The sequence below is a fragment of the Solanum pennellii genome, chromosome 8, assembly GCF_001406875.1.
Source record: "Solanum pennellii chromosome 8, SPENNV200".
NCBI classification, from domain to species: Eukaryota; Viridiplantae; Streptophyta; class Magnoliopsida; order Solanales; family Solanaceae; genus Solanum; species Solanum pennellii.
In genome coordinates, this window is record NC_028644.1 from 3632137 (window position 1) to 3643361 (window position 11225).

The 11225-nt window shown below is 35.9% G+C and overlaps 1 protein-coding gene across 4 annotated transcripts; it reads left to right on the forward strand.

Annotated features, from left to right (window-relative positions):
• The first annotated feature begins 835 nt into the window (after positions 1 to 835).
• LOC107028809 (serine/threonine-protein kinase RUNKEL) lies at positions 836 to 10234 on the forward strand. Of its 4 annotated transcripts, none has more exons than XM_015230013.2 (11): positions 836 to 1129; positions 1221 to 1310; positions 2412 to 2464; positions 2595 to 2670; positions 3198 to 3259; positions 3343 to 3421; positions 3514 to 3573; positions 4531 to 6177; positions 7132 to 8001; positions 8717 to 9842; positions 9981 to 10234. In XM_015230013.2, the coding sequence occupies exons 1-10, from the start codon at positions 1082 to 1084 to the stop codon at positions 9830 to 9832; spliced, it is 4101 nt and encodes a 1366-aa protein (XP_015085499.1). In that variant the 5' UTR covers positions 836 to 1081; the 3' UTR covers positions 9833 to 9842; positions 9981 to 10234. The 4 variants fall into 4 exon arrangements, with proteins under 4 accessions (XP_015085499.1, XP_015085498.1, XP_027774977.1 ...); XM_015230012.2 differs by having other exon boundaries at positions 837 to 1129; positions 9976 to 10234; XM_027919176.1 differs by lacking the exons at positions 836 to 1129; positions 1221 to 1310; positions 2412 to 2464; ... (1 more) ...; positions 3198 to 3259; positions 3343 to 3421 and having other exon boundaries at positions 3567 to 3664; positions 9976 to 10234.
• The last annotated feature ends 991 nt before the right edge of the window (positions 10235 to 11225 follow it).

Genomic DNA, 11225 nt, shown 5'->3' on the forward strand with positions numbered 1-11225 from the left:
CCCCCGAATCCAATGGAACCATAACATCTATCCAACTATCTGAACTTTGAATAGACCAAAGTCAACACAAAGGTCAAAATTACTCAAACTTTCAACTTAAGACCTCAAGTCCAACAAAGTCCTTTGAATCTGAAATCGACGACTCTTCGAGACCAAATTTCACATCCCAAAGTTGATGGAGTTACGAAATTTCATTCCGAGACTCAAAACTTGATTGTTACCAAAAATCACTTTTTAACAACTTAAATCTTTAAAAACTCAAAACTTTTAAAAATTATATTCTCTTACTCAAATTTCAAAATCAATTTTACAAACGATCAGAAATGACTCAGGACAATTGTCGAGAGGGATAAAACGATAATTTTATAAAAGCTTTCAAAATTAACCTTCCGTGCCATTACATACACTTTCTCTTCTTGCCTTGCCTTTTTTTCGAACTTTCTCTCCCTCCCCAACTAAATAGTTACTTCTTATGAAATTCTATTTGGCCAAAAGTATATTTTAAATAAATATATGTTCTAAAATTTTGATTAAACATCAGTATATTTTTTTTGAAAAAATCAAAACATGCTATTTTTTCAATAAATAAAACAAATTTTTTTTATAAAGCATATTTATCTAGTAAAACTAAAAAAAAAAGGAAAAATATTATCAAATTAGATGTACCTTATTAAACTAAATGAAAATGCATCTATGAATTCAAATTTAAACCTTATGATAATAATAGTACATTAATTAGTCAATCAAACCGTTGCATACAATTATTAAACAAATAGAATATACCCTTTTTGCCCCCTATTCTATATTTTAAAATTTTCTCTCTGAAAAAAAAATAATAATATTCCTCATTACATTTCATTATTTTTCAACTCGAAATCTTCCCGCCCACACACTCTCTCTTTCTCATCCTCACAAATCTCACCATTTTTTCAAAAATTTTCAGTAGATTTTTGTTTGATTTCAATTCATTTCTTCAGTAAATCTCTTTGATTAGCAGAGAAAAGAACTGTATTTGTTTCAATTTCAGATTCAGAAAAAGAGGAAAAACCCTAGCTAAATTTTGTGTGAGCAAGTGAAAAATATGAATCAATATCATATATATGAAGCTATTGGCCGTGGGAAACACTCGGTAATGGGTTTTTTTTTTCCTGTTCTTGTTTTGTTTGCTTTTTTTTTTGGGTTAACTTTGTTGTTTAAGTTTTTTGTTTTTTTATTCGCAGACTGTATATAAAGGGAGGAAAAAGAAGACAATAGAGTATTTTGCGATTAAAAGTGTGGATAAATCTCAGAAAAACAAGGTTCTTCACGAAGTAAGAAACCCCTGTAAAAAAAGTTTCTGTCTTTGTTTTGAATTTTAATTTTAATTGTAATTTGAGATTTATTTCGTATAGAATTTGTTAGGGACGTGGAATTGGATCGTTGAAGGTTTGGATTTGATTTCATCTACAACAATATACGTAGTGTAATCTCATAAGTGGGGTCTGGGGAGGATAGAGTGTACACACACCTCATTATTACCTTGGGAGGTAGAGAGACTGGACTGTTTTTGATAGATCCTTAGCTGAATTTGCTTGCACCTCTGTTTGTATAATTGTGGAAGTGCCTGATTTATCCTCTTGATAACAGTGGTATTTGCGCCACCTTGTATTGTAGGACATAGTACTGTCTATTAAACTATGCACACCAAGGTTTAGGTGATGAGAAGATTTCACCTATTGTTGTCTTTGGTGAAATTCGAACCTTAGTTTCCAAGCTGTTACTTGATCTATTTGATTGCTAGGCCAGGATGAGACTGTACGATTTAATTGGTAACCGGGCTGCAGAGTTTATTGCCTACCTAGTAGCTCTATTAGAATTTTGAAAACTTCATAATATTGACTTTTATTGTAGTCAACTTCTTTTAGAGGAATAGACAAAAAGTATTTAATAACTATTTGCGAACCCTCCTCAGTGTGGAGTTTAGAAATCGTTTGCAGGAAGAAAATACTTATAACATGTTGTGTACGTTATGCATTGACTTGCTGTAAAATTCCATAGGTGCCTGCTTATCTGCAGTTGCTCAATGGATCTGCATACTCAATTGTTCTAACATTATCGGTAGTTCCTGCACATTTTCAAAAGAAGCTGAACTACTTAAGAAGCTAAATGTATATTCTTTTAGTAAGTTTGGTCTTAGAAAACAACTTGCCTCATCATATTTATAGATGTTATGGATTGTTGTGCTTGTGACTATTGTAGTTGTGAGATTATTGGAAATTATGCGAGTCATAACACAGTGTTCCTATTCTGTGTCATAAAATTGAAGTTTGGTGAACAAATTGATCAAGAAACCCAACCTTTTCTTACAATCTATTTCCTTCAGTTTCCTTTATGCATGTATTTTATTCTTCTATTGGCTACATTTGTTGCAGGTCAGAATTCTTCATTCTCTAGATCATGCAAATGTGTTGAAGTTCTACTCCTGGTAAGAATTATCCTTTTCCTTTGTTGCACATAACTCCTTTCTTTTTCTTCAATTTCGTTGAAGGGGTGAAGTCCTTTTGGCGTTTAATAAGAAGATTCCTGACTTATTTTCTTAATCAACTGACCCGTAGGTATGAAACATCTGCACACCTGTGGTTGGTTTTAGAATATTGTGTTGGAGGAAATCTCATGAGCTTGCTTCAGCAGGTAAGCACTGGCAGGTCTGCTGTGTTTTATAAATAAATTTCATCATTCCAGTGGTATAGCTACTTACCAAATTAGATGTGTTTTGCCAGTGTTTGCCTATAGGACGCGTCATGCAGACATTAGATATAAACCTCCAAATTTGTGACAACACCCTAATTCTTCTTGGTTTCCTTTTTAATAGAGGCATAAAACATTGAGGTTTCATGGTAAGTTTGTTGCATGCCTACATTGGGATTCCCAAACAGGCACTGAGGACATTGGTTTTGTGTGCGATTGACCACTTCAATTTTAGATGATTGTTTGTAGTTTCACAAATAAATTTTGTCGACACTTTGGGCTAACTTGTTTCTTGTACCAGTAAAGTGAGGTGAAGGAAGTAAATTCCTTTTTTTGATTTGTATTTTGAGAGTAGTCAAATGACCACACTTTACTGGTAGTTGGTAATGTCACATCCTTATCATCTTACCTGCATTTTAGTTTTAACCACACCTGGGAGATTTTAACATCATTTAATCTCTGGGTTGAAGGATGGTAAGCTTCCCGAAGATTCAATTCATGATCTTGCTTGTGGCCTTGTTAGAGCTCTTCTGTAAGTAACTTTAGCCTTCATTCTTCTTTTGTAACACTTGTTGTTTTGGGCATGAATAACCTTTCTGGTGTCTACTATACCAGATATTTACATTCAAAGGGAATAATTTATTGCGACTTAAAGCCATCAAACATTCTATTGGATGAAAATGGAATCACAAAGGTATGGTGATCTTTATGTTATGATTTTTCCACATCATGATGAGTGCTTTTGACCAATTATATGACTTTGAAGTTGAATTTGTTTCCTGGCAGCTGTGTGATTTTGGATTAGCAAGAAAATTGAGTGATATATCAAAGACACCTTCCTCCCAGGTAGTTCAACTCTCTTTCCCTTCCTTTTTTCCCTAAACTGAACACAGGAAAAGTTAAATTGGTGGCATAACTGTTTTGCAGTTCATTAAAGGTAAATCCTGAATGGTGCACTGGTCAATTCATTTTTTTTAATAAGGGTAGTGTGCGGGTTCGCTTGCGCGCACCTCCACTGGGTATGCGTTGCTTCCACCAACATAGGGTACCGACTGGGTAACTCTATCCACCACTTATTAGAAGGATGACAAGAAACCACCAAGTGTTTTTTGTTGTTATTGAGATTTGAACCCTAATTTCCAAGGTTTGCACCCACTTCATTGGTCCACTTTCTTTGGTGACTGCACAAGTCAAGTCTGGTCACTTTTGTGTTTGTAGAAGTGGTTTATATTCACCTGTAGGAGAAATTCTAAAGGTATTGTGACAGCTTTTGCAAGCTTTTCGTTCTTACATTAGGCACTTTCTCATCTGAGGCTGCGCTTTGGAATTAGGAAACTGAGCCAGAAAACATAAAAGGAAGCCAAAAGAAAGAGATTTTTGTTCTTCTGGTGCAGAAAGTGAGGAAAACTTTAGAGGAACACGGTTTTCGTTGTTTGGACATTGAAAAGAAGCAAAAGAAACATCTTACAGTGAGCTAACTTCTAGACATTTCTGCAGAATTCTCTAAATTATTCTTTTTTTTGGTCTGTCTAGTGAAATTTCAAAGTCAAGACTCAAGAGGACGCACAAGGTCTCTCAAAGATCTTACAATTAGTTGACTTCTTCCTTCCTTTGCTTTTACTTTTCAATTCACAAATCACACATGGAAAACACAGTTCTAAATTTTTTGTATTTTTCCTTTAATCAACTACCGAATAGTATATAGAATTTATAAAGTGATAGTTATTGCTTCCGGTTTTGATTTGTGTCTTTTCCCTGCTGTTGTCATTCATATGTGCTATTTTTGTATCATGTATTTTTCAGTTACCACAAATAAAGCGAGGAACCCCATATTACATGGCTCCCGAGCTTTTCCAAGATGGAGGGGTCCATTCCTATGCCTCTGATTTCTGGGCTCTTGGTTGCGTCTTGTTTGAATGCTATGCTGGGATACCTCCTTTTGTTGGCAAAGAATTTACCCAGCTAGTGAGATCAATCATTTCTGATCCAACTCCAGCACTTCCTGGCACCCCAAGCCGCCCCTTGGTCAATCTGATTAATTCTCTTCTTATAAAAGATCCTTCTGAAAGAATGCAGTGGCCCGAGCTTGCAGGACATGCTTTCTGGAAAACAAGATTTGCTCCAGTGCCTTTACCTCCTCAGCCTGCTTTTGATAATATGATAGAAATGTCTTCTAAGCAATGCCTTTCAGAAAGGAACAGTGAAAAGCCAATACAAAACAAGACCCCACAAAAGACTCGTGAAAAAGATTCTAAGGTGTCCCTCAAGCATGATGAAAATTCAAATACTGGATCCAGAGGTTACGTGACACCAATTAAAGGCATATCCAGTGGCCGGAAAGCTCAAGCGAAGGGTTCTGGCAGGACAACTGATGACAAGCAAAAAGACACCTCGAACAATACTAGAGGTGTCAATCTATTACGTCTTTCAAGAATTGCAAAATCAAATTTAATGAGGGAGAATGAGAAGGAGAACTACCGTAGGCCACTGCCTAATAACTCTGAGAATGATGCTGAACTTAAGGTTGAAAATACTGACATGGAACTTGACTTTAATGAGAATAATGAGGATGATACACAAGATGAACCTGATGAAACTGATAGCACTCAGAGTCCCGAGTCAACTACTTCAACTCCAAATCTGACGGAGGGTAATGTGGAAGAGATGGATATTGATAGCAGACATCCAGATACACCAGCGGTGGTTAATACACCTTGCTCAGATTATTCAAGGACATCTGACCATGAACAGTCTTCTAAATATGAAGTGGCTGCTATGCTACCTAATGATAGCCCTCAGCTAAAGACTCCTGTGATTAAAGAGAACTCTGCGAATGTCTCTGATATCTCAAAACCATCTACGAACCTTTCAGATATTCTTTGGCATCCATCTGATCTCTCAGTCAGACCTGTAATGCCTAGCAGAAAATCAGATAAAGGTTCAGATGCAATTCCTTCCCTTCCATTCGATGCACCTCAACTATCTGATTTTGTCAAAATGTCAAAGGAGCAATTAGACTCTTTTAATAGTAGAATCATCAGTATTGTTAGTGGGAATACTCCCTCAGGGGAGAAGCAAAATGTGATCAGATACCTTGAGCTTTTGAGCAGCAATGCTGATGCAGCCAACATCTTGACCAATGGGTCTATTATGCTGGTTCTAGTCAAAATGCTTCGTCACTCCAAGGTTACTCTGTTGCGTGCTCAACTTGCTTCACTTATCGGTTTGTTGATTCGTCACTCTACTTTTATTGGGGATGAGCTGGCAAATTCTGGAATATTGGGTGCACTAACTGATGGTCTGAGAGACAGGCAAGAGAAAGTGAGAAGGTTTTCCATGGCTGCTTTGGGTGAATTACTATTTTATATATCTACTCAAAATGAGCATGCTCGGGATAACAAACCAATGGAATCTCCATCTAAGGACAGCCGACCCTCATCCTGTTGGCAGGTAACTTCGTTGCTGTAATTTCTTATTCGGTGCAACTTGTCAAGTTAATTACTCCCTCCATTTTCATTTTTGTCCGATTTTGAATCTTGTGCACTTAAATTAAAGATGTGTAGAATGCACCAAAAGTTCTTAAATTTTGTGGTCTTAAACATGTCATATGGAAGATGAAACTAAGGAGTTGCCAAAAAAGAGAAGGCACATTTTTCTTAAAGGACCCAAAAGGAAAGTAGGACAAACAAATTGAATTGGAGGGAGTATTATATTTGTTTAAATTCCTCTCCACAATAAATTACTAAGCTATATTCCAATGGGGTTTTAAGTATTAAGTGTTCTATGAGCAATAACTTAAAAGCATAGACACTATCAGAAACACAATTCAAGCACCAATGCAGCTCATATGAGAAATAATGCAAGTTATCACTAGGATATAAATGGTATACTTATTAATGGGTTACACACCTTACACCAGTAATCTTTTAATTAGTGATAATTATACAGTCACGTATACTATCAGACATATAAGTGTATACAATGATTATCTTGTAGTAAATCATGTCTATAAATCTGCATGGAACAAATTTCTAACATGAAGAATAAGATGGATGACAAATGACAACTTGGCATAGACTTCAATTTTTCCCGTAAACTATCTTCCCTTATCATGAAATATTGTAGAATCTATATATACAAGATTCTACAAGTTTTTCTCTGTATTTCTGGAAGAACTAATAAGCTGGCAATTCGCTTGTAATGCAACGTTATATAGCAGTAAAATGAACAAGAGTGTTTAAGATATTTCTCTTGGGGTTCTGGGAGAAATAAGATAAAATCATACAAGCATCTATACTATCTTTACATTAAATAAGATAAAATCATACAAGCATCTATACTATCTTTAATTCTTCACATATTGCAAAACGTCGCATTTCCTTTCTGAAAATGTTAATGTTGTAGGTGACAAGTCCAATAATTTCATTGGTTTCATCACTTTTACGAAACGGAGAGGATGATATTACTCAACTTTATGCTCTGAGGACAATTGAAAATATCTCCAGTCAAGGAGGGTACTGGTCTGCTCGTTTCACCAGCCAAGATGTCATTACTAACCTCTGCTACATATTTAGGGCTCCTGGAAAGCAGGAGAGCATGAGGCTGACAGCAGGGTCTTGCTTGGCTCGTCTTGTTCGTTTTAGCCCTTCTAGTATTCAACGAGTCATGGAAAAACTTTCATTCAAGGATATGGTTTCAAGCCTGGTGAAGCGTAATCCACGAGAGCAACAAATCTGCTTAAACATTCTGAACATGACTCTCCTAGAAAGTCATACACTTCCAAGTGTTGGAAGGTACCTTCTTGCCTTGGTCGAAGACAAGAATCTTGTTCTGAATCTTGTGACTCTAATTGAGCAGGGAAGTGAAGTTTTGAAGGGAAAGGCACTCATATTTGTGGCTCTACTTTGTACGAATGGGAAGAGGTGGCTGCCACTATTTTTTTGCAATGCTAAACTGCTCTCAACCGTTGATAGGTTGGTTAAGGAGAAGGATGACTTTGTGAAGCAGTGTTTAGATGCACTTGGGATGGTTGTCACATCAACTGTACCAAGTTTGCTTGAATGTATATCTGGGGACATTCAGCAACTGAAGGGTGGTAAACGCCGTGGGCAGATAATTAGTGTCACAAGTCGAAATTCTTCTAAGAACAGTATGCATTTATTTCCTGTTGTTCTCCATCTTCTTGGGTGCGCTTCACTGAAAAGAAGGGTTGCTAATTATCAGGTTCTGCAACAGTTGGCAAATCTACTTAAACTGGTGGAGTCTCCTTTCCAGGTATCTGATGATATCTTTATTACATCTTCTAATTGTAAAATTTCACATATAAGCAAGGTTCTTACTTAGAAGAAAAGAAAAATCCAAATGTTCCAAAAGCCCACATAGAAGACATATAATCTTGTCCTAGATTTGGAACCTTCAATTTAATATGGTTTGTTTACAAGACCTCCTGTTAATCGTCACCTGAGCCAAGTGTTAGTCACCAAGCTAATATAAGCTCCAAACTCTGGTAAAGAAGGGTGGGTGTAGGAGTGCATAAGATTAGGCTGATGATCTGTCAATGTGGACTGTTTATTTTAAACACTCGAGAGTTGTTTGGTAGGATGTATTACCCTTGGTATTATTTAATACCTTGTCTGGTAGTGTTTTCAACGTATGTATAGCTAATATATCTATAACTAATCCTATTTAGTATTATAGGGTGTATAACTAATACATAGCAACCCATGGTATCAGCAATACCAGGGTTATTGATACTAGGTTAAAGACAGAACTACCTTGAATACACCAACCAAATCACGGATAAGAAATGATCCCAGCATTGCTAATAATACCCTATTCAGTACTATTCTTATACACCCTACCACATGGCTTAGGGATATAGCTTAGTTTGCTCAAAATTTTGATCCATGATAAACTGAAGATGCATGCAGAAGATTGGGTTTCTTGTTGGTCTACGAAGCCCTTACACGATTCTTACTTTCGGTTGCAGGGTAGAGATGATTTTCAGATAACACTTTTACGTGTTCTTGAGTCTATAGCAGAGGAGATGTCTCTGGTTCAGGATAGTTCTAGCATTTTTATTAGCCAGATTCTACCTAGTTTATCTGTTGTTTACAAAGGGAATAAAGATGGAGATGCCAGATTCTTGTGCCTGAAGATTTTGTTTGATGTGATGGTCATTTTACTGGATGAAACATCTGAAAATGAACAGAAGCCGGAGAATTTGAAGTCCATATCTAATTCTTACTTCCTCCCTCTCTACCCCTCTTTGATTGAGGATGAGGACCCAATACCTGTGTATGCTCAGAAACTTCTTGTGATGCTCATCGAGTATAACCATATAGATATTGCAGACATTGTCCACATGAAGATAATCTCCCAGTGCTTTGAATTTCTCCTTGGTGATTTCTCAACTGCAAATGTCAACAATGTACTGCTCTGCTTGGCTCTTACATCTGCTCCAGAGCTGGAAACCAAATCTCTCTCCCAACTAAAAGTTGTCAGAAAGATCGGAAGCCTTTTGGAATTTGTATATGCTAAGGAGATGGAAGATTTCATTGAACCTACACTTCGTTTGTGTAGGGCTTTCCTTTTACGCTCAGTAGGCACTGTGAGAGGCACTATGTTTGCAAAAGAACCTGTTCGTTTATATGAAAATTCCTCAGATGGAGCTAGTGCCTTTGATCAAAATGAATGCATCAGAGATATTATGGACTTTGGTGAAAATGTTGGGGTCTTATTAGAACTCACCCATTTGAATGAGATTAATGTTGCAGATTTAGCTTCTGAATGCTTAATTTTATTGCTCAAGGCAGCTCCAAGGGAAGCTACCACTGGGTTCCTGACAAATCTTCCCAAAGTCAGTCTCATCCTTGAGTCATGGAGACAAAGCATATCTCACTTGCTGTTGCAACGAATTCTGATCGCACTTGGTTATTCTTGTAGACAGTACCTGTCACATGCTATGATATTGTCAATAAGTTTGCCTGAGATATCGAAAATCGAAGGGATTGTTTCTCAGGTCAAAAGCTCCACAATACCATCTCTCGTTGATGCTGTTTCTCGTGCAGCATTGGAGCTTCAGAGACTGCCTCGTTCCATTTGAGTTTGAAAAGGTTAGTTGTTTGCTTTGGTTGTATGCCGCTTTCTTATCTTCTTTTTCCATGAGGAGTTATCACATCATAATAAACCTTGGTCATCGCTCGGATTTCAACTTATTGAAACCTTAAACATTTCCTTTGCTCTCAGCGCAGCCAACTATGTGTTGAATCTTGTTATATCTCCCTTTTGGGACAGATACATCAAACTGCAGCTCGGATCAAATGGATATTGTGAATGAGGAGATAACTGTGGTTGTCATCGACTTTTTGTATAAACCAATGTATGACTATCATCCTTAATATCTTCAATTGAGTGATAATTCTTTGAAATACTTCATGCAGATTCCAGTAAATTTTTGTAATCAACAGTAAGCCATAATAGTTCAATTTTTATGCCCTTTTCCAAGTTCTGCACCTTTCATTTTGAGGTAAAGACTTTTACCTTCTACATGGCCACCCTCTCCCTCCCACATTTTATACACAAATTACATACAATTTGGTGGTATGTATAAGTTATGATAAAGTAAGTGCAAAATCGGTATAAAAATTGTCTTTTCAAACATTTGATCAGTTTGTTTCCTTGTCATGTTTCATTCAATATCGTACAACTTACATACAATTTGGTGGAGGGTTGTGCAAGACTGAATTGGAAATATTACACTCCCCTCTATTTATAATGCCCTAAAACTTTGTTTCGAGAATCAAAATTATAGTCGAGGGTGTTTTCTCAATCCAATACATGTATGTCATGCATTTAAATTTATATTTCATTTTACTTAACTTTAATTAATTAATATGCGTTTTACTTTATTAAATAAAAGAATAATGGAAATTGAATTAGTTTGAAGTAGACACTCGGTGTGAGTAAGTTTTTTCCTTATGATAAGTCTTACTTGCATCCTCAAACATAGAATTTTAGAACTATTTACCTTCTAATTTATGAGAAGTCTTAATTACGCTCTCTTGCTTTGGTTCAATTGATATGACTTGTTTTTTTTTTTTTCAGAATCTCAAAAGAAATGATAAATTTTTAGATTTAGTTAAAATTTAACTTAAATTTGTTGTTTACTCTTGATGAAATTATTTATAGTCATATAAATACTTATGACTTATTTTTTAGATTTTATGTCAAGTCAAACTACATCATATAAATAGAAATGGAGATTAAACTTTTACTAAATATAGAAATATGCTATTTTTTGCGCAGGGAAAGTGAGTCATATAAAGTAATTTTTTCCATCATGTGACATACTAGGGTAAATAATTTCAAAATTCCATGCTTGAGGGGGTAATTAAGACATTTTACAATTAGAGGTGTGAAGAGTTCCAAAAATCTATGTTTAAGGGGAATAATTAAGACATTTCTTAGTTTAGGGGTGTAAAGAGTTCCAAAAATCC